Source organism: Martes martes (genome assembly GCF_963455335.1).
Source record: "Martes martes genome assembly, chromosome: 1".
In the NCBI taxonomy this organism is placed as follows: Eukaryota; Metazoa; Chordata; class Mammalia; order Carnivora; family Mustelidae; genus Martes; species Martes martes.
In genome coordinates this window covers 149,822,097-149,844,832 of record NC_137888.1, presented here as the reverse complement: position 1 = coordinate 149,844,832, position 22,736 = coordinate 149,822,097, and the positions used below count along the sequence as shown (strand labels likewise).

At 41.3% G+C, this 22,736-nt stretch overlaps 1 protein-coding gene across 1 annotated transcript in view; it reads right to left on the bottom strand.

Annotated features, from left to right (window-relative positions):
- The window catches only part of SCN10A (sodium voltage-gated channel alpha subunit 10), a gene marked incomplete at its 3' end in the record, with an annotated part of 115,452 nt that overhangs the window by 26,353 nt on the left and 66,363 nt on the right, over positions 1–22,736 (bottom strand). The window contains 4 exon segments of the mRNA XM_080798669.1: positions 277–723; positions 2,248–2,607; positions 14,001–14,174; positions 17,750–17,988. Coding sequence (XP_080654795.1) covers positions 277–723; positions 2,248–2,607; positions 14,001–14,174; positions 17,750–17,988 — 1,220 coding nt within the window.

Genomic DNA, 22,736 nt, shown 5'->3' with positions numbered 1-22,736 from the left:
ATCCCAAGAACCTCAAAGTGGTTTGAGACTAAGGTCCTGCCCCTGCTCTCACTTGCCTGGGGAATTCTGACCCTTTTTTCCAGGCTCTGCTCAAAGGCCACCTCCTCCAGAAACTTGGCATGGTATTTGCTTCCTGACATTGGGTGACCATAGACTTGATTTGCCCGGGGCTCATCAAGTCTGTGCCAGTCCTGATGTTGGACAACCTCCTTATTCAAATTTCCCTTCTGCCCCTGTCACTCCGGCCCTCAGGCTGTCCCGTGGGAGGACTCTCACCTGCCCTTGAGGGATCACTTCCTGCTGGGAGCTCTGAGCATCCTCCTCACCATCCTCCTCCAGGTCATCAAGGTCAGATTCTCCTTCGGCAATGGGCACAGAGACCCATATGTTGGGGTTGGTGATGAAGTCGTTGTAATCGTCTTTGGGGCCTCTGGACACTGGAAGCCCTCTGGGGCTCCCCACAGCTGCATCAGCAGTGATGTGGTTCTCAGCTTTGGAGCTGGAGAGTGGGAGTTTCACCACCAGCTGGGGCTCTGTCTTGGGCCAGGGCAGCAGGCAGGGCCTGGTGCAGAAGCTGCAGATGGCCTTCCTGGTACGATGGCCAAATGCCTGGATCCGTGCCAGGGCAACCTGTAGGTTGTTCACCTCCCCGTCTTCATCTGGAGCTGCAAGGTTGTCAGCACTGAAGGAGTTCAGCAGCAGGGCGATGAACAGATTGAGCACCTGGAGAGTAGGAGTGGAAGTAATGATGGCTTGACCAACAAGATGAGTTCCTCCATAGTCTGCCAGGTTGGCAACCAGCCAGAGGGCAAGACAGCCACACCTGGGCCTCTCTCTGCCCACCCAATGTGCTTTCCTTCTGGGGGGATGGACAGTTTGAGAGCCATTGAGGGGAGTCCTGGGGATGTCCCAAGCAACCTGCCTCATGTGGACAAGGCTTAGAAACACATTGTCTACCATGGAGAAGGATCAGCCCTGCTGAACCAAGGGACATTCAGGCACAGCAGAAAGGAACACGTATGAGTCTGCCCTGGGACTGCTGTCATCTGCCAAAGCTCTGGGTTCTTTTCCTTGCCTTGGGGTCCTGGGTAATCTCCTTGCTGTTTCTAGCTTCATGTTCTTCTCCCATGAGCAGACAGTGGGGACTCCCATCCTTCTGGAATGGCCGTGAAGAGGAAACTACTTGAGAGCTCTAAGAGTGCTCAGAAAGAGAAGATTCCTGCCTGAGGGTTAGGGACCCCTGTAGCTCTGCAGGCATGCTGAGCTCAGCCTGGAAGAAAGGATCTTCAGCCAACCCTCTAACTTGGGAATTGGGGGGGAAGGCATCTTTGGCTCCAGGACCCAGGTGGGAAAGACTGAAAAGTTTGGATTTGTTGTTTCATCTCTTCTGGTTTAGCTTTCTTGTGTCTGTAAGACTCTCATAGAAAAGAATCCAAATTGGTTGACTTTCAGAGCAGTAAGAAAGGGGCTTCTGAGGGTCCACATGTCCCCCTACAATAGCCAGCACTGGTACAACAAGGGTGCCCAGAACCACAGTGGATGGGGATAAGCTGAGGTCATGGGGGCAGCTAGGATAAAGAAGGGGGAGCGGGGGCAATTGGCAGAAAGGTGAGGCACTCCCAAATGTGGAAGTGGATTTTGTTATTGACATTATGGCATTGGTTGTTGTCCATGTCTCCCTTTCACCTTGTCTCATCGTGCCCGCCCTCCTGCTCATAGCTAGGATCTGTGTAGCTCAGAGAAATCAGTCAGCTCTCATGGCCCTAGAGAAAAATATCTTCTGAGACCCACTAGAGTGGGGAAGGAAATTTTTCTTCAAAAGACAGCTAACAATTACTGAGTTCTTGTTGTGGCCTAGACACTGCACTAGGCAATTTGCATGTCATCTCCTGTAATTTAATTCCCTGGGTAAGTCTATGAATAAGCACTCTCTTCTTGATTTGAAGGAAATTAAAGCTTGAGGAGATTGTCTCTTGTGCTGGGTCATCCAGCTTTACTAGTCATAGAGCTGGGATTCTAAACAGGTCTTTCCATCCCTCTCCTATGTGCTCATGCCAGTAAGTCAGGTTACCTTCCTGTGGACAGTTCTTAGAACATGCCCCACATGACTTTGCAAAGTTTGAAGACTTACAGTCAGGGAGGTATGATGGGGGCATAAAAATGTGCAACTTCAAAGCTTTTTAGGATAACCCAGAAGGCTTCTCCATTGTCCCCAAGACAGTGCCCCCAGGGAGGCTCAGCACTTACCACCAGGTTCCCCAGCACCATCACTGTCAAGAAAAGGATGAGGCATATGGATTTCTGGCCAACTTCCATGCAGGCCCACATGTTCTCAATCCACTCTCCACACAGGATCCGGAAGACGATGAGGAAGGAGTGGAAGAAGTCATACATGTGCCAGCGTGGCCATTCTTCATTGGGCGCGGAGATATTATGCCGATTGTCACGGTAATTATCCCCGAGTAGCTGCTTGCCAACCAAAGCGAAGACAAAGACAATGATGGCCAGGATGATGGTGAGATTCCCCAGTGCCCCCACCGAGTTCCCGATGATCTTGATGAGCGTATTTAGGGTTGGCCAGGACTTGGCCAGCTTGAAGACCCGTAGCTGCAGAGAAACAGAGACTGTTATGTCCTGGCTACTGTTCTCATCCCTTTTCATCTCAAGCTTTGACCCAAAACTAAAGGTCAGGGAAAAGCATAAGGCAGCTCATTTCATTAAGATGGGGGTGCTCCCAGGAAGCTTCTTTTAGAGACCTTTCTTTCTGTCATCAGTTACTTAAAAATATGACCAGCCTTCCATGGGTCCTTATGTACCAACATGCTTCAGCAACTGTGGCAGTTAGGAGTTTTATACTGAGGCGATGGTCTTACCATACGTATTCTATTCTGTAGCCACAGGCTTTCTGAATGTTGACCTATTCTATGTGGCACGATGGAGCTCACAAATAAGTGAGAATGACCCATTTTCGACCTGTTGTAAGCTTAGCCTTTTGCAGGGAGGTCAGGACCCACTGTATTTGAGAAGTACTGGTGAATCATATCTTAGGGCAGTTCTCATCTTGGGGCCACGGACAGCATCTGCTACCACCACCAGCTCTGAAATGGCAAGTATAAGATTTCATGGACCCAGTATTTACATGTTTGTTTGTTTCATGTCATTGAATGCTAGCCATGCATGTGCATGACGCTGTGTGAATTTGTGGGTATACAGAGAGAGGTATGTGGGCTCTTGCCCTCGTGGAACTAGGGGCTTAGTTATGAAGAATAGGCAAAGACCCAAAAAGATTTCATTGTAAACCCAAACATGCCAAGTCCCACAAGGGAGCATAAACATATGCATATGCATATAGAAGTGTAGACTTTTAAAAAATATATTTGTGTGTTTCTTTAATTTGTTAGAAAGAAATATCTGGGTTCTACAGTCATGGGTATTTATGGAGCACCTAGTAAAAGTTGGATTCTGGCGTAGGGGTTAAGATGCAATGCTAATTAGAACAGTGCAACAATAGTTTCAGCAGCCACACAGCAGTAAGGCCCAAGGGAGGTTTAATCCTCTTATGCGGGAGGTTCCACCATTCCTGTGGGGGAGGGGCGTGCAATGGCCTATGTTCACCTTAGACCCAACCTGAAAGTTATGCTCCTCATACTGGAAGCAGAGCCTAAAACACCAGTTTTGTAGACTAAACACAGAGGCAGCATATAAGCTCAAACAAACACTGAGCACTGGAAACTAGATGGAGCCGTTTTGCGGAGGGTATTGGGAGAATGCCAAGTTTCCTTAGCAACATCATTGCTGCAGATCTCCACTCTTACAGTAAACTCTGGACAAGTGTAAAGGCAGAGACTGGAGTAGGGCCCTTGTGGGGCACGACTGGGGACAGTGAGGGACACACGGGCATGCTCACTGGCCATAAGCTAAGGACCAGACATGACTCTTGCCTTAATCTAATCGAAGTTTCCACTGGTTTCTTAGTTAGTTGGGGTGGGGGTAGGGAGTTTAGAAATTAATATTAGAATCCTGTTAGGTAGCAGTTTGTTGTCCATAATTAACCTTATGTTAAACTGCAAGCAAATCCTGTGTAATTGTCATTAAGGGGCATGAATCGAGTGGTCCTCTATGAATTCTTTTACTGTCTTTATGGAAGGCAAGAGAAAAAGAGCACTTTACTTGCTGTTCTAGAGATATCTGAGCTTGGGGGCCGCTAGTGTTAGCTATCAGTCAACACACATTTACACAGTGCCTGCTGTAGAGCCCCTGAATGAGCTGGCTGGCTCTTGCTGGTGTCTAGAGTGAGGGGTCCAGGAAAGCAGCCCCACATGTGTCCATGATTCCCAAGAATCTCACCTCCACCTCCATACAAATGCTTTCTCTGCACTTTGCCCAGCTTAACTTTACACCAAAAAGAATTTCTTTCTTTCTTTTTTTTTTTTTTTTTAAGATTTTCTTTATTTGGGAGAGAGGGAGAAGCAGACTCCCTGCTGCGCAGGGACCCTGAGGCAGAGCTCCATCCCAGGACCCTGGGATCATGACCTGAGCCGAAGGCAGACACTTAATTGACTGAGCCACCCAGGTGCCCCTCAAAAAGAATTTCTTTATAATATCACATAAGATTTATAATTTGTTGCCTTTAAGTGCTGCTGAATATTGCTTCACATTTAATTAACCATTTCTCTAGTTAATCTCATAATATAAAAACTTCTATTTAGAGGGGAAAAGACTAGAAGGAAATAAACCAAGTTGGTAACATAGGCATATTTGTATGGAAATATATCCAAATATCTTGGATCTTAGAGTTAAACCTTTCTCTATATTTTCAATTTACTTTAATTAGGATGCTTTACTTTTAGAACAGAATGAAAAGTAAGTCTAAAGGTAAGTCTGTCCTCTACTGGGGAGGTCACCACTTGGTGATGAAATGGACTTTATGACAAATATCAATAGACAGGGTAATACGGTAGACTACACTGGATCCCCCTTGGGTTTTCCTTTCCATCAAAAAGTTCTTTAGTATGCTGGATAGGGATGCCTGGGTGGCTCAGTCAGTTAAGTGTCTACTTTTGGTTTGGGTGATGATTCCAAGGTCCTGGGATGGAGTCCTGCATCAGGCTCCCTGCTCAGCAGGGCATCTGCTTCTCTCTCTCTTTTTGCCCCTTCCCCTCTGCTCCTGCTCTATCTCTGGTTTTCTTTCTCTCAAATAAATAAATAAAATCTTTAAAAATGCTGGATAATAAAATCTAAAGTGTGTTGATGGTCTATCAGTAATGTAAGTAAATTCTTTAGCCAAAAATTAAATAAATATGGGAATTCAGATATAGAAACAGATTGTTGAAGTTAGCTTTTTCTCTGAAGACATTTGCAAAACCGAGTGAATCTAGCATAGGTTTTAATGGTCTAATGAAGCATGGAGAGCAGGAAACTTATCTCAGAGCCTGTCTAACGTAGAAGGTCTAACAGGAATTTCTTCCCCCTTTTAACACTAGATCTCAAAGAGCTCTAACTTCCATGTAAGATAAAACCAGAAATAAACCGAGGAGAATGCCAGGAAAATTAAATGTCTAGTCCAGGTAGAGAGTGGGAAACTGACACTGAGAATTTAGATCCCCAAAGTGGTGCTCACACAGGATTTTGGCTAGAATTCACACTACTAAGTTGTTTCAACCTGAGAATTTAATTTAGAGAAAACCTACAAAGTGCCTTACAGAAGTGAATGCAAATACTTTCTGAAGAAACCAGCCTGCATCCCAGGTCTCAAAGCACCCCCATCCAAAAGTGTCTAAGAGTTGCAGTAAAACAAACAAATACATAATAATGAGGCATCACGAGGGAGAGAGATCCAGGATGTGTGTGTGGAAACTGCCACTCAATTTCCTTAGGTATAAAATTATTAGCCAGAGATAACAGTATAAGTAGATATGATATGCTTAAAGAAATAAAACACAAACTGGAAGATATGGGAATAGAACAAGAAATTATAAATAAGAAGTTTTAAAAAATAACCACATGGAACTTCTAGAAATGGAAAATATAACACAACATTAAAAAACTCTAGAAAGATGGGCACCTGGGTGGTTCAGTGGGTTAAGCCTCTGCCTTCGGCTCAGGTCATGATTCCAGGGTCCTGGGCTCGAGTCCCGCATCAGGCTCTCTGCTCAGTGGGGAGTCTGCTTCTCCCTCTCTCTCTCTCTGCCTGCCTCTCTGCCTACTTGTGATCTCTCTCTGTCAAATAAATAAATAAAAATCTTTAAAAAAAATCTATGGAGGAGTTTCACATAAGATGTGATACAGTTTAGAAAAGAATTAATGAATTGCAGATATACCAAAGAAATTATCCAGAAGGTAGCCAGAAAGACATAGATGGAAAATCTCAAAAAGCCATAAGAACACAGGGAATAAAAGTGGGAGAATTTAATACATCTAATAAAAGTCCAAGAGAAGAAAAAGAGTGGTGTGGAAGCTAGATTTGCCCATATATTGTCTTGGAACTTTCTGGAACCGAAGAAAATCACAAATCTGTAGATTCAAGAAATCAAAGAATCTTAAGCATTATAAATGAAAAAATAAATAAATGCATAGCTAAACACATACTAATGAGATTACAGAACAGCAAAGACAAAGAGAAGATTTTAAAAGTATCCAGAGAGAAAGGAACAACAGTTAAAATTGAAAGCTTACAACTCATCACTGAGGAACTACTCACACTATGGAATAAATAAATCTTCGATGAACTGAGAAAAAGTAACTATTAATTATCAACTTTAAATTCATTAGAAATTGCGCTTAAAGACAAGGGCAAACTGAATGGCAAATTTCAGATAAATAAAACTGAGAGAGGTTCTTGCCAGAAGACATCCACTTAAAGAAATTCTAAAAAATCTTCAGGCAGAAGGAAAGTATCATATGCAAGAATGTAAAAAGAGCAAGGATGTGCTAAGCCTGAGGGTGAATCTAAATGAGCATTGAGTGGATACAATAATAAAGTCTTATGGGGCATGACAGAGACTGGCTATATAGTCATCATGCACTTCTGCTCCTCTCAGACACAAAGGAAGACTGCTTTCCAACTTCAGTTGCAAATAGTTGAGATCATGTTAGTGGATTCTGGCTAATGGAATGCAGATGGAGACAGAAGTAGTGTATGCTACTTTCAGGCATAACCATAAAACACCAATGCACTTTCTCATCCCCTCCCATGGCCACTGTAGAGGTCACCCATTGAAGATCGTGACATCATATCGTACTGGATACCTGAGTCACTCCTCAAAGCAGACACACCAGGAGAACTTCCCAAACAGTACTGAATATGTTGTGATACAGAAACTTCTGTTGTGTTAACTCACAGATGTAGAGATTGTCACAGTAACTAGATGTACTTACCTTGAGTAATGTAGAAACTGGTACACTGAAAAGAGCTCTTGCCATTTCAAGATAGCAAATGTGTGGCACTAGCTTAGTGGTCATGTTGAGGACAACAAGAAAACTGATATGAGAAGGCTCCAAAGGTCCTGATCTGTGTGGCAATGGCAGAACCATTGCCTGCCATAATGTGGGGCAGATCATGAGCCTCATGGGCCAGTAGCCCTAGGGGAAAGGTTTATAAAACAAAACCTTAGTATTGTGGGTCAGATGTAGAAGGTTGCACCTGTCAAGCTATTACAGGAAAGGGATTCGCTTGGAGAATATCGGGCTCATTAAAACGAAGTAAAAGGAAATAGAATCCAGAAATTTAGAACCTTGAAGTTTCAGGAAAGTACACTGTTTTAGATCCTAATCAGTTAAGCAATAGGATCAAGTCTTTAAATATTGAAGACCAGTTAAATTTTTCAATGAAATGAAGCAAATCTCTGCAAAGATTCTCTAAATGCTGTGGCCACCGTTTGAGAGCCACCACTTGAGAGAGAAAGGCATGGGGGTGAAAAAGCGAAGAAAAAAAGGGGAATTGAGAACTTCGCCACAGACCACAGAGAGGTTTGAAGCCACCTAACTTTTGAAGGAATTGCATTGTAAAAGAAGCCATGAACCCTGATTGAAAAAGCCTTTGACTGTTTAAAGCTGAAAAAAAGGCTTGGCCATGTTTCTACAAATAGGAGGCAAGCTTTGAAGATTGTACAGACCTTCCTTGGATGTGGCAACGTCACTTCTTGAAGGAGTCCCACTTGGAGCTGACTGGCTTGTATCAGATGATGACATGAGTGAGAAATGAAACTTGACTGGGTTAAGCTATGGAGTTTTGGGGACTGTTTGTACAATAGATAGAATTATTCATCATTGATTAAGTCATATATCTTCTTTTTAAACAAGATAAAACTAAAATACATAATAATAGTAAGTTGGGAATTATTTATGATTGATTGTATCATATAGCTTTTTAAAAACAAGATAAAATTAAAATGCTTATCACAGTAGTAAGTCGGGAAGGGATATATGGAGTGAAGAGTGGTCTTGGAAAGTAGAGGTTTTAGCTAACTTTTGACTTTAATTAAATAATTCCTAAGGTAACCACTCAAATAATAAAAACAGAGAGGTCTGCAAACTAATAAAGGAGGAAAATGGAACAGGAAAAAATAAACAGTCCAAAATAAATCAAAAATTGAGGAAGAGAGTGGGTACCTGGGTGACTCAGTTGGTTAAGTGCCTGCCTTTGGTTCATTTCATGATTCTGTGTTCCTGGGACCAAGCCCAGCAGGGAGCCTGCTTCTCCCCATCTCTCTGTCCCCCCCTCCACGGCTCATGTGCTCTCTCTCAAATAAATAAATAAAATCTTAAAGAAAGAATTAAGGAAGACAGAAAACAAAAATACTAGGACAGATGAAGTAAACAGAAAACCCAAAATATGATAAGCACGAATCCAAACATATCAGTATGCGCAATAAAGTAAGTGGGCTAAATGTTTTGGTTAAAAGACAAAGATTGGATTGTCAGAGGTAAATAAGAATCCAAAATCTGACTGTATTCTATTTATGAGACTCATACAAAAACCCTAAAAGTATACAAAAGTCGTAGAAAAAAGGATGGGTAAAGATACATCATGCAAATTCTATATTAAAGGAAAACAGAGTCTTTTAATTTTAATATGAGGCAGATGAGGTTTTTTTTTTTTAGGCAAAAAGCATTTTTTTAGGGAGAAAGAAGGTCAATTCTTACTGATAAAAGTTTCACTTTACAGGGAAGATATAACAACTTAAAATATGTATGCATTTAATAACACAGCCTCAAGATAGAACCATAAGGAGAAACAGACCATGCCATAATCATAGTGGGAGATATTTTTATACACTACCATCTCAGTAATTGCTAGAACAGGCAGACAAAAATAAGCAGGGATGTAGAATATTTGGACTGCACAATGAACTTTCCCTACCCGATGGATATATGCAGAGTATTGTACCATACAACCGCAGAAGACACCTTTTCGAGTGAATAAGAAACATTTTCAACATGCTGGGCCAAAAGAAAATCACAATAAATTTCAAAGCATTGAACAAGCTGTGTATGTTCTCTAAGTGTAATACAATTGAGCTAAAACTTGATGGCATAAAGATAACTAGAAATTAAGAACTGGGCTTCGAATTAACCTTTGAGTCAAAGAAGAAATCAAATTTGAAATTAGAAAATATTTAAAACCAAATAATAAGGAAAATTCTACACATTAAAGCCATTCTTAGAAGGAAATGAAGTCTTCAATGAATATATTGGAAAGGAAAATAGGTTGAAAATTCCTTCTTAAGAAGTTAGAAAAGTGTAAAACATGTAGGACGGAGGATGTAATTAAGATAAGATGCAGGATTACTTGAAATAGAAAACATCAATGAAGGAGAAGAGACCAATGAGCTAAAAGTTGGTTCTTTGAAAGACTAATTAAATTGAGGACCTTTGGCAAGGCTAATATAATAACAGATGAGAGAAAGCACAAATCACCATTTTTAAAGAAAGAAAAAGGTAACATAAGCGCAGGTGATATAGACCCTTAAAATATAATGGCAGCGCACACACGACTTTATGCCAAAAAACTTGAAAATTTAGATAAGGGAAATTTTTAGAAAACTATAACTTACCAAAACCAATTTGAGAAACAGAAAACCTTAGTAGTCGCACAGCCAGTAAGAAAATTAAGTCAGTCATGAAAAATTTTGACCTCAAATGACCTCATTGGTGAATTCTACCAACCCTATAAGGAGTAAGTAATTTCAATTTTATCCAAAGACTGGGTATAGAGGAAGAGGACTATTTCTCACCTCTTTTTATGGAAATCAGTGCAACCTTGATAGCTAGTTGCTAACACCTGGCAAATGCAATGTAGGAAGGAAAATTACAGGCCAAATATTACTCACCAATAAGGATGCAAAAATTTTAAGGAAATTATAAGCAAACTGAAACTTCCATTGTATAGAAAAATGTATCATAATCAAGTTGGGTTCATCCAAGGACGGCAATGTTGATTTTACAGCAGAAAATCAATTAATATAATTCACCACTTCAATGCATTAAAGGACAAAAATCATTTGATTATCTTAATACATGGAGGACAGTTGTCTGATAAAATTAAACATCCATTCATGATGAGTATACTTAACAAAAGAGAACTTACTAAACCGATAAAAGTTTCTTTTTTATCTTTAAAAAAGATAAACATTACACTTGGTGAAATATTGAAGACAATCTCTTTGAGATCAGGAAAACAGCAAGGATGTCTGCTATTAACATTTCCTTTCAACAGTATACTGGGCATCTTAATCATCACAATAGTGTAGTTAAAAGAACCAAATGGTATAAGCATTAGAAAAAAAGAAACAGGGGCACCTGGGTGGCTCAGTGGGTTAAAACCTCTGCCTTCAGCTCAGGTCATGATCCCAGGGGCCTGGGATCCAGCCCCACATTGGGCTCTCTGCTCAGCGGGGAGCCTGCTTCCCCCCCACCCCTCTCTGCCTGCCTCTCTGCCTACTTGTGATCTCTGTCTGTCAAATAAATAAATAAATCTTTAAAAAAAAGAAAAAGAAAAAGAAACAAAACTCATTTGCATATGATATGATTGTGTTAAAAAATTTGAAAGACTGTATAGATAAATCAGAATTAATAAGAAATTTCTGGATACAAAAGTACTATGTAACAAAATGTTAATAAAAAACACTCAGAAAAAGACATTTAAAAAGAGATTTCATTTATAATAGTATAATAAACTAGGGAATATCTAGGAATAAATCTAACAAAAGATGGAGAAAATTCCTAATGGAAAAAAATTATAAAACTCAAGGGAGAGATTATACAACTATTGAAAGATTGAAAAAAATGGAGAGTGTGCTGTTTTCATAGGTCAGAAGACTACATAATGTAAAGGTTGCATTTCTTCCCAAATTGATGTATAAATTACTACAGTCCCAATAGAAAAGAACAACAGTTTTGTGTGTATGTGGGGATGTAATTTGGCAAGTTGATTCTAAAATGAATACAGAGGTGCTGGGGCTGAGATATTCTTGAAGAAATAAGACGAGGTGGGTGACTTGCCTTATAGACACAGACATGCTCAAGGCAACTGCAGGACTTAAGACATGTGGTATTGCTACAAGGACAGACCAGTGGATGCATGGAGCCAGGATATCAGTAATGGGAAGGGAGGCAATGCTACTTTGAGAGGGAGCCAAAAGCAAAAAGGAAGACACAGCATTTTCATTGCTCCCTTCTGTCCTTATTTTCCTCCTTTCTTTCAATCGACAAGTGTTTATTGAGTTCCTACTATGTGCTGGACGTTGTGATAGAATAGTAGACAAGGAAACCCTGGTATTTGCCTTACAGATGATTGCAAACTGTGTAAGACAGATTAATTTGTTGGGAGAATCCAACCTAAGATAATGTGGTCAGGAAGAACCTCTCTGAAGAGGCGATGTGTGGGTTGAGCCAGGAGAAATGAGAATGAATTATCTAAGTAAAGACAGGGGAAAAGCATCCTGGGCCGAGGGAGTGAAAGTCAAAGGACCGGAGGCAGGAATAGTTCTATTAAGTGTGACAAAGGGAGAGGAGGTCTCTCTGGCTGGAGCAAAGTGGGCGAAAGGAGATTGTTTGCAGAGGTAAGCAAGTCTTGATTTTGCCAACTACGGAGACCATCAAAAGGACTCTGGATTTTGTCCTCAGAGCAATGGGAGACCAATGAAGACTTACTTGTAAGCAACAAAAGATGATAATACTAGGATAAACTGTGTGCTTGTGGTTGGCCAGGGGAGGTATATGGGAACTCTGTGTGCTGTCTGCTCAATTTTTATGAACAATCTAAAACTGTTCTAAGAAATAAAGTCTATTAATAAAAATGATGAAACTGATGATATGGGCTGTGTGAATTTTCTACAGTAATGTCCACAGCTCAGGGTTAGGCACAGCAGAGGGAATATTTGGTTTCAGCTTCAATATTTGATAGGGCTTTGCCAAATACAAAAATGTGAAGGGCTAGAGCCAAAAGGTGGTTGAGTTTCTTTCAAGGGTATCATAATACTGATGGACCATGGTATCAGTCACTTAACGAGGAATGGGAAGGTGGTGGAGGAGGAGGACTAATGGCCCCCAGAAAAAGCAAGGTGGCCGTGGCTAGGGAATGGTGAGACGAGCAGCATGTCAGCATCAGGAAGGTGAGACCAGAGAAGCAGGTCCCTGGAGAATTCTGTAGGCCAAGGCTATGGAATAAACCTGCCTATTTGTGGTTGTTTGAGAATATAGACTTTATGGAGTCAGCAAAAGAAGCACGTAGATTTGAAAACACCAAGCTTGTATTTCCCCAAGTGTGCCAAAAATGCTCATATTTTAGTAGAAAACTAACTTCAGGCCCTCCCAGGGCATATGGAGTATGGACTCTTGCTCCCTCAATGTCTGTGCCTGGGGGATCTTACATGGACTGTTAATGGGTGCCTGCCTCTTGACATCATTTTCTAGGTACTTAGAGAAATCTGTCCTTCTAAAAATCCATCTTTCTAAAAAATCCGTCCTTCTAAAAAATCTCTCCTTCTAAATCACTAAAAAAATTGTTTTAATTCCTAACTCCTCAAGTTTCCACATTATGAGTACAGGGCCCTGTAGGCCCACTATGCCCTTCTTTCCATAGGACAATGAAAGACGTCATCTCAGACAGATGTCACTAACTGGTGGTATATGACACAAATGTGTCCCAGGATATGCTTCATTTGACTTTTAGAGTGCCTTTTTAAAAACTGGATTAGTAGCCCACATTAAAGTATGGATTTCTTGTTTCTTATGAAAAGCTGCAGACTAGGACAATAATGGATAGGGACACTTGCTTGGCATAAATCTCCCTGACCCCTATGTAAATGCCCCTCCCGGGAGTCAAGCACTGTATTGGGTCTGCCTACCTGTGTATGTGGGACAACTATTCAGTGCCAAGATCTCTTGCTTGGCCACCTTTATGTCATCATCTGCTTGATTCCTGCAGGCCTTTGAGTTTGCCATCCCACTGCAGGTAAGCCAAGTCAGGGAGCTCAGTGCTGCTTTGCTGGCTCCCACGCTAAGGCCCCAAGCAGACCTTCTGGCCTAGAAGTGGACGTTGTGAGATTGTTGGACATTCTTTCTTTCACTCTGTCCTCTCTCTCTCCAAAGCTGGACACTGGATCCTAGTTGGCACTAAGAGAATACTGAGGATGGAAATTAGCCCATGCTAACATGCCATGTTATGTCACGGGGTTAGCTCTGTGCCTGACACATTATCAGTGCTCAAGAAACAGTAGCTGCTATGATTATCATTGTTATTGTTATTTGATAAGAGAGCAAGAGGGTACAGTTGAGGGGGCCCAGGCCCAGAGATGAGAAGTCATGTCCCACTTTTGAGTAAATAGAAAGGACCGAGTCTTCAGCTCCCTGGAACCATGCCCTGCCTCCTCCACACAGGGACAGGAGAGAAAGAGATTGCTGGCTGCTGAGGTCCCCGAATGACAGCATCTGTTCCCAGAGATGTGGCTCCCTGAGTGTGGAGGGAGTGTCCCCAAGTCGCCAAGAGAGAACATTACCAAGCGGAAGGTCCGCAGCACTGACAGGCTCCCCTTCTTGGCCGCACCCAGCTCTATCAGGCTCACAGTGACAATGATGCAGTCAAAGATGTTCCACCTCTTCTGGAAGTAGTAGTAGGGGTCAAAGGCAATGATTTTGAAGACCATTTCAGCAGTAAAAAACACAGTAAAGACCTGTGGTTGGAAAGAAGAATCCATCTCAGCAGGGTCTGTGGAGTTAGGGGGCAATGGCAAGTAGGGCAACAGGGAAATGTCTTGTTTTTTAAAGATTATATTTTATTTTTTTTTCTTTTCTTTTTTCTCTTTTATTTATTTATTTATTTTCAGCACAACAGTATTCAATGTTTTTTCACCACACCCAGTGCTCCATGCAATCTGTGCCCTCCCTAATACCCACCACCTGGTTCCCCCAACCTCCCACCCTCCGCCCCTTCAAAACCCTCAGGTTGTTTTTCAGAGTCCATAGTCTCTCATGGTTCACCTCCCCTTCCAATTTCCCTCAACTCCCTTCTCCTCTCCATCTACCCTTGTTCTCCATATTATTTGTTATGCTCTACAAATAAGTGAAACCATATGATACTTGACTCTCTCTGCTTGACTTATTTCACTCAGCATAATCTCTTCCAGTCCCGTCAATGTTGCTACAAAAGTTGGGTATTTGTCCTTTCTGATGGAGGTATAATACTCCATAGTGTATATGGACCACATCTTCCTTATCCATTCATCCGTTGAAGGGCATCTTGGTTCTTTCCACAGTTTGGCGACCGTGGCCGTTGCTGCTATAAACATTGGGGTACAGATGGCCCTTCTTTTCACTACATCTGTATCTTTGGGGTAAATACCCAGTAGTGCAATTGCAGGGTCATAGGGAAGCTCTATTTTTAACTTCTTGAGGAATCTCCACACTCTTCTCCAAAGTGGCTGTACCAACTTGCATTCCCACCAACAGTGTAAGAAGGTTTCCCTTTCTCCACATCCTCTCCAACACACGTTGTTTCCTGTCTTGCTAATTTTGGCCATTCTAACTGGTGTAAGGTGGTATCTCAATGTGGTTTTGATTTGAATCTCCCTGATGGCTAGTGATGATGAACATTTTTTCATGTGTCTGATAGCCATTTGTATGTCTTCATTGGAGAAGTGTCTGTTCATATCTTCTGCCCATTTTTTTATATGATTGTCTGTTTTGTGTATGTTGAGTTTGAGGAGTTCTTTATAGATCCTGGATATCAACCTTTTGTCTCTACTGTCATTTGCAAATATCTTCTCCCATTCCGTGGTTGCCTCTTTGTTTTGTTGACTGTTTCTTTTGCTGTGCAGAAGCTTTTGATCTTGATGAAGTCCCAAAAGTTCATTTTCACTTTTGTTTCCTTCACCTTTGGAGACGTATCTTGAAAGAAGTTGTTGTGGCTGATATCAAAGAGGTTACTGCCTATGTTCTCCTCGAGGATTCTGAAGATTTTATTTATTTATTTATTTGACAGACGGAGATCACAAGTAGGCAGAGAGGCAGGCAGAGAGAGAGAGAGAGAGGAGGAAGCAGGCTCCCTGCTGAGCAGAGAGCCCGATGCGGGGCTTGATACCAGGACCCTGGGATCATGACCTGAGCTGAAGGCAGAGGCTTTAACCCACTGAACCACCCAGGTGCCCCTTTACTTTGTTTTCATTTAGGTTCTAAATACTCTGTGGGCTCTTGAAGGACTGGGGATGGAAACACTCAATGTGACAGCACAGAGAGACTCTGGACTAGTGCTTAGGAGATATGCATTAGAACCCAGGCTTTAGTATTTTCATATGAATGATGGTAGAGGAGGATGATCATTAGGATAATAATTATTATATAATTATCTAAATGAGAAGTCAATCTGGTTCAGTTAGTTAAAAGCTGGGATTGTGGGGCAACACAGACCCAGAGAAAAATCCAACTTAGCCATGTCCCAGCTTGTGAAAGCAGAGTCAATTTCCTCATCTGTATAATCGGCATAAAATGAGAAAACGCATACAGAATTCTCAGCAAAGGTCCTGGCTAATAGTACCTCATTAATAAATAGCTGTTAAAGTATAGCTGTTAAATAGTAGCTGTTAAACTAGAGCAATAATAGTAAGTTCTAAAAGTCTTTCAGCTCTGGGTGTCTTTAGTTGTCTTAAAAAGGTCAGGATTCTGACACTGAGAAAGGTCAAGCCCAGGCTCAGGCCATAGGAAAAGCAGCAGGAAAGGGAGATAAGTAGGGAAGAAGGATCGGGTGCTATTCTTTCATTTGCTCTTAGCAAAGCCTCTCACCGGCCTGGGAAAGAGGTGGTTGCATCGCCTTTACACAGAAGGAAAGTCTGGGAGTTTAAGTGATCTGCCTAATACCACAGACTGCAACTCTGTAATTCAAAGCGCATGCGCTGGGTGCATTTTGCAGACAAGTGAGGCGTGGTGGGGTGGGCTGAGGTCCTGTGTCCTACTGAGACTGGGTCAATGGGCTCCATCCTCATGGGCTTTGCCATCTTGGGCAGGATACTCAATCTCTCTTAGTCTCAGTGCCTTCTCTGGGGCTGTGAGGGTGGTGATAGCCTCATAGCATTGTTGAGTTGTAGAGATAACACTGACAAAGCACCAAACTCTGCCTGCCTTTCTTGCTCTCTTTTTAAAACATGGCACTATGCTCTGTCCCAATGGTGAAGACCTTTCTCACTTCTTGTTACAACTTCTCCAGCTGCAAAATGAGAGGGTGGGCTCCGAGGTCTCTTCTGAAAGACCTTCTGTGGTTTGTGCCGACTTCTCGGAAATCGGATTTTCCTTCTCTTTCCACATCCCCTCTTCATAGCAACTTTAAACAGAATGCGGCCTCTCCACCCAGGTGCTGCCAAAATATAACGGCAAGCTATGCTGGTTCCATAGCATCCCAGAACCTGCTGGAATCCTTTTCACATCACCGGATTCTGGGAGAAGGGGAGATTTCTAAGGAAGAGTAGTCACATTTCCCCTGAGACTCATCCTTTCTACTTAAGTCTGCAGCCCATGAGGAGTTGGAGGAGCTGGACGATCCTGGCAGACCAAGTAGGCTACCTCTAGTGGGGTAAATATTGCAGTGAACATGGAGGCAGGATCCTGAGCTTGTTACCTTCTGCTTACCGTGTAGTGAAGTCCAGTATAGATTTTATCTTGTTAAAAGCAAATAATACTAAAAAGAAATAATGGAGGACAACTCGAAGTAGCATCTTGTCCAAACCAGATACAAAAGAGAAGTTCTGACTCCCTAGTGCTTTGGTTACAACAGCAACCACATTTCCATGTTCCCTCCCTGCCATTGCCTTCCCCGCTCCTCCACCACTCTGTCTGCCCTTAAATGATGTCACTGAAAATCAACCACCACTGTGTTTTGCAGTCATAAAAGCAATAGAACTAGGAGGAAACTTTGCAAGTCCATAGGCTGTCTTTAGATGTGAAAGTGACATTTATCCTAATTTCAATGTAGATGCAGCTGTGATCCAGAGAATTCAAGTGCCTGACCTAAGTTCTATAAACAGGGAGCTAGCTGCCTTTTGGTCAGGACTCTCCAGGTCCGTTTCCGTGTGCTGGTTTATCCGAAAGAAATTTGCACCAGCTCAGCCTGGTTCTCCAGGCTTGACTTCCTCTCTCAGTGCCACCACATCTCCAGCACCTCCCCTCTCTCTTATCACCACTCCATTGAATGAAGGCATGCTGCCACCCCACCCAAAGCCCCCCACCACGACAGCTGGGCAAAGGCTGCCAGCGCACTCACAATGTTGCCTATCTGGAGCATGGCTTCGAAGGCGGCACTCATTCCATGGTGCTCCATGGCCATGAAGACTGTGTTCACCACAATGCACAAGGTGATGGTGAGCTCTGCAAAGGGGTCTGTCACAATCCCAAAGAGAAGTGTCTTGAGCTTCACCCACATGGGGCAGCACTTCCAGATCAAATACTTCTGAGCCAAACTGGTCAAGCAGGGTGGGCACCTCCGTTCTGATTCCTCCAATTCTGTATCACAGGTGTGGTCAATGACAGCTGTCAGCCATGTATCCTCTCCTGCTCCCATCCCCAGGTCATCCCCTAGACCTTGTCAATACTAACACCACTGGCAGTTTCTGCCCCAGCACCCTGCTGATGACCTTTTCCTATTTTCTGAACTCCTTCAGTCCAGGAAGTGCAGTCCAATCTCTATCCCCATTCAGTCCCCCAAAGCATGGACCCTACACTTTTTAATTGCCCAACCCCCCAAGTCGTGTTCTTAGTTCTCCATTTACCTGGCTTAGATTTCATGTCCAGCCCTCTATAAACCCCCTTGCAGATACCCTTAGTTCTCTTGCCCTTCTCCACTCCTCTCTTTCCCTGAACATGCAGATTCTTCTGCATCTACACCAACCAGGTAAACCTGGTTAGAAAAACTGTACAACCATGCTGACTGGTCCCACTATCGAGTAATGAGTCCCAGCTTGTCACAGTCCAGAAATCCTGCCATTTTCCTCCATTTCAGTCTACTCCCTCAGTCTTCCAGACTAACATTTCTCACTTCCCCTCTCTCCTCCAACCTTCCCCTATCTACTTACTCATTGCTGACCAGCATCTTTTGATTTCCCTCAGAATATAAAATCACTCCCAAAAGAACTTCCCCTTCTTCTTTTCACCGAGTTTCCAAGGAATCTACAAGTTTATCACCATGTTCTGTACCCTATCCAGCGCACGAGCTCACTCTACTCCTATTTGTGTAGCTGCTCAAGGCCTGTGTCATCCTCTTTCTCTGCCCTCCAGATTATTCCCAGCAGCACGTGAACATGCTTTAAGTGTATCTCCACTTTTCAAAAGATATCCCTGGGACCCTTGTAATTCTTCATCTACTGTCCCCTTAGCAGCAAAATTCCTTGTAAGAGCTTTCTACATTTAACTTTCTCTAATATCTCACTTCCGTTCCCTCCCTGACCCCTGGAATCAGGCTTCTACCTCTTCCACATTCAAATGATCAATTTCTAGTTATCCCCTTACTCTGCCTCTCACAGCATGTGACAGGATTTGTAATGTTCTCCTCAAAATCCCTTCCAGGACATCATAACCTCTTGGTTTTTCTCCCTTATCAGTGACTTCTTCTCAACTTCAGTTCCTGTCTCTCCCTTTCCTGCCTCTTAATGTTGGAGATCTCAAGCATTCTCTCCTTGATATTTCTTTTTTCCCCTCTCTAGGTAATCTCCCTGAGCCCCATGGTCTTAAAAAACCATCGCTATGTTATCAGATTATATGTTGAGTTTCTGTTCTTTTCCTTAAGCAACAGGCTCATCTCTAGCTTCTTCCATTAAATCTCCATGTGGATGTGCAACTGGGCCACTTCAACAGAGGGCAACTATAGAGGTCTATGTATAAATTCTCCTGTAAGATACACACTCTGCAGATATGCCAGCCCACGTGGCAAGGAAAGATGCTGTCCATTGATTATATTACTACTACTACTATTACTACTACTACTAGAAACAACTGATAAAATCCATTATGAAAAACGATGAGTTAGATTTACCTACGGAGATGTTAAAAAAAGACAAAAAACAACTTCGTATATATGTGACCTGTGTGTGTGTGTGTGTGTGTGTGTGTGTGTGTGTGAATGCACGGAATGTAGCATGAAGGATACATGAGAAACTGAGAGAGTGCCCTGGGACACTGGGGAGCATCAAGTCTCTTTAGTAAGAGAAAGACATAGTTTTCTTTGTATATGCATCTGTAGTATTTGAATTTTTTTGCTATATATATTTTTCAAAAGAAAGGAACTTATAGAAATAATACATGCTCCCAAATTTTGCCAAGTTTCATTTTCCTATACGTAAATTAAAAAATTATGTGTAGTCAAATTTATCCGTGTTGTTCTTTATGTTGTTTTCATGCCTTGCATTATAAGCCATTCTCATCACAAGATTTAAAAAACACCTATTCACATTTTCTCCTAGTTATTTTGTAGCTTTACCTTTCCCTTAAAATTTTAGTGCATTTGGAGTTATTTTGAGTAAGGATTAAGATATTAATCCAGTTTATTTTTTTCCAACCTCTGGTTATTTATAAAAACACCATTTACTGCATAATATCTAATTTTCCAAAGGATTTGAAATTTCATTTTGGTCATAAGTTATTTCCATCTATGCCCACTTTCATATGCAAGTGTCCATTTCTGTTCCATAGATCAAACTATTTTCACTACCACACTGTTGTAATGACTTAAAATCTTTGTAAGCCTTTAAAATCTTCCAAACATTTTGTCAAATAAAGTAAAAAAAAAAAAAACAGAAAAATAATTGTGCTTCATATCATAGACAAAATGCTCATTTCATTAATATGCACAAACTCTTAAAAATCAATGAGAAAAAGACCAAACCAATAGAAAAATGATTAGACAGTTTCTAAAAGGAAAATTCAAATGGTTTATAAATATTTGAAAAGATGTCCAATAATACTCAAAATGAAAGAAATGCAAAATAAAGCTATACTAAAATATTATTTCACGGATCAGATTTGCAAAGATAAGACAGTTTGATAATTGTGTTTTGGAGGGTGTGGGTTGAAAGCCAGTATCATCCATGGCTTGGGTGGGTGCAAGTTGATATATTTATGCAGAGCATCCTTTGTTGTTCAAAACTAAAAATGCTTACCCCATGACAAAGCAATTTCACTTTGAGGCATTTAACCTATAGTACATGTAGAAAGTGATATAGTGACTGCAGAATTTACTTCCCATCAAGAAGGGAATGGCTAACTAAATTATGGCACTTCTATACAACATAATACTAACAGTTATTGGAAAATGTAAGAGTACTTACATGGAATGATTTTCAGAATATATTCATTGAAAAAAATTATGGCACAGAATAGCATATGTGATATGCTACCATTTTCAAGGGAGAAGAAAGACTATATATTTTTAATTGAGCATAACAAAATATTTCTGGGAGGAAACACAAAACAACTGGTTTGGACATTTTTTCTGGAAAGGAGAGATGGGTAGACAGAAATATTTCTCTTTTTTAAAATATGCCCTTTAGTGTGTTTTAAATCCTGTATAATATATTGCCCATTCAAACAAAAACATTCTAAACAAAAATTTGATAAACAGATTTTATTTAAAATAATGGAGCAAAGAATGTGCTGCTCTTTCCACTTCCAGAAATCAACAAAAGCATCCAGGAGACTGAGAAATAGAAATGCAAATTCTTGGCAATGATTTTGTGGATTTGATACCAAAAGCAAAGTCCACTAAAGCAAAAGTAAAGACACAGGATGACATCAACTAAAAAGCTTCTGCAAAGGAAATCATCAACAAAAGGAAAAGGCAACTTATGGAATGAGAGAAAATTGCAAGCCATTCATCTGATAAAGAGTTAATATCCAAACTATATAAATAACTCCTATATATCAGTAGCCAAAAAAACCCAAATAATTTGATTTTAAGTGGGCAGAGGAACTGAGTAGACTTTTTTTTTTTTCCCAAAGAAGATGTACAAATGGCCAACAGGTACATGAAAAGGTGCTTATATCGCAAATCAGCAGGGAAATGCAATTAAAAACGCAACGAGATACCACCTCACACCTGATAGAATGGCTATCATCAAGAAGATAAGAGACAATAAGTGTTGGCAAGCATGTGGAGAAAGGGGAACCCTTGTGTACTGCTGGTGGGGATGTAAATTAGTGCAGCCACTGTGGAAAACAGTATGGAGATTCCTCAAAACATTAAAAATAGAACTACTATGTTAGTTCCAAAGGAAATGAAATCAGTATCTCAAAGAGACATCTGTTCTCCCCATGTTTATTGATGCACTATTCACAATAGTCAAGATATGGAACAATCTAAGTGTCCATCAATAGACAGATGGATATAGAAGATGTGAGACACACCCACCCGCCCATACACCCTCCTCCCAACACGGGAATATTATTCAGCCACAAGAAAGAAGGAAATATTGGTGTTTACCCTTAAACTTGAGGACATTATGCCAAGTGAAGTAAGTCAGACAGAGCGAGGTAAATACTGATGCTCCACAGTATCACTTCTATGTGGAATATTTAAAAAAAAAAGAGATGAACGTGTGAGGTGTGAGGGATGTATTCATAACCTAGATAGGGAAAGCCTTTCACAATGTATACATGTATCAAATCATCACAATGTACACTTTCAATATTTTACAGTTCTGTCATTATACCTCGAAAACTGAAAAAAAATCTTCCAAAATAATAATAATATAAAAAAAGGATGTGCTGCCCCTCTACTTCCAGAAACCACTAAAGGCATCAAACCTGAGAGACAGAAATGCAAACTCTATTTTTAATGAAACTAGGAAACATTTGTAAAAATCAAATCACAAGTTATGTGCAAAGGCTAGCAAATACAGCACAGGTCAATCAGAGTACAGGAGAATGCTCTGAAAGGACACTTGGAATGACAGCAATATAAACTGGCAAAGTATGTTTTCTAAAGCAGTTTGCACACCCTGGAGGCAAAATCAACGATCTCTAGGCGAAACAAAAGCAAGCACTTCCCTGGACCTCTGCTGGCACTAAAAAGCACTGGAAGCCGTGTTGCATTAAAAAATCTTGCAGATGCGCCATTGTGTCAGGAAGCGCAAGTCTGTGAGGCAAGACAGGAAAAAACTCTGCCTTGTAAACAGCCTTAACTGTTGCTGATCTTGAATGTCTGGGGAGACCCAGAGTCTAAGTGAATCATGCACTTGCTAGCCTGCAACGTGATCACAGCT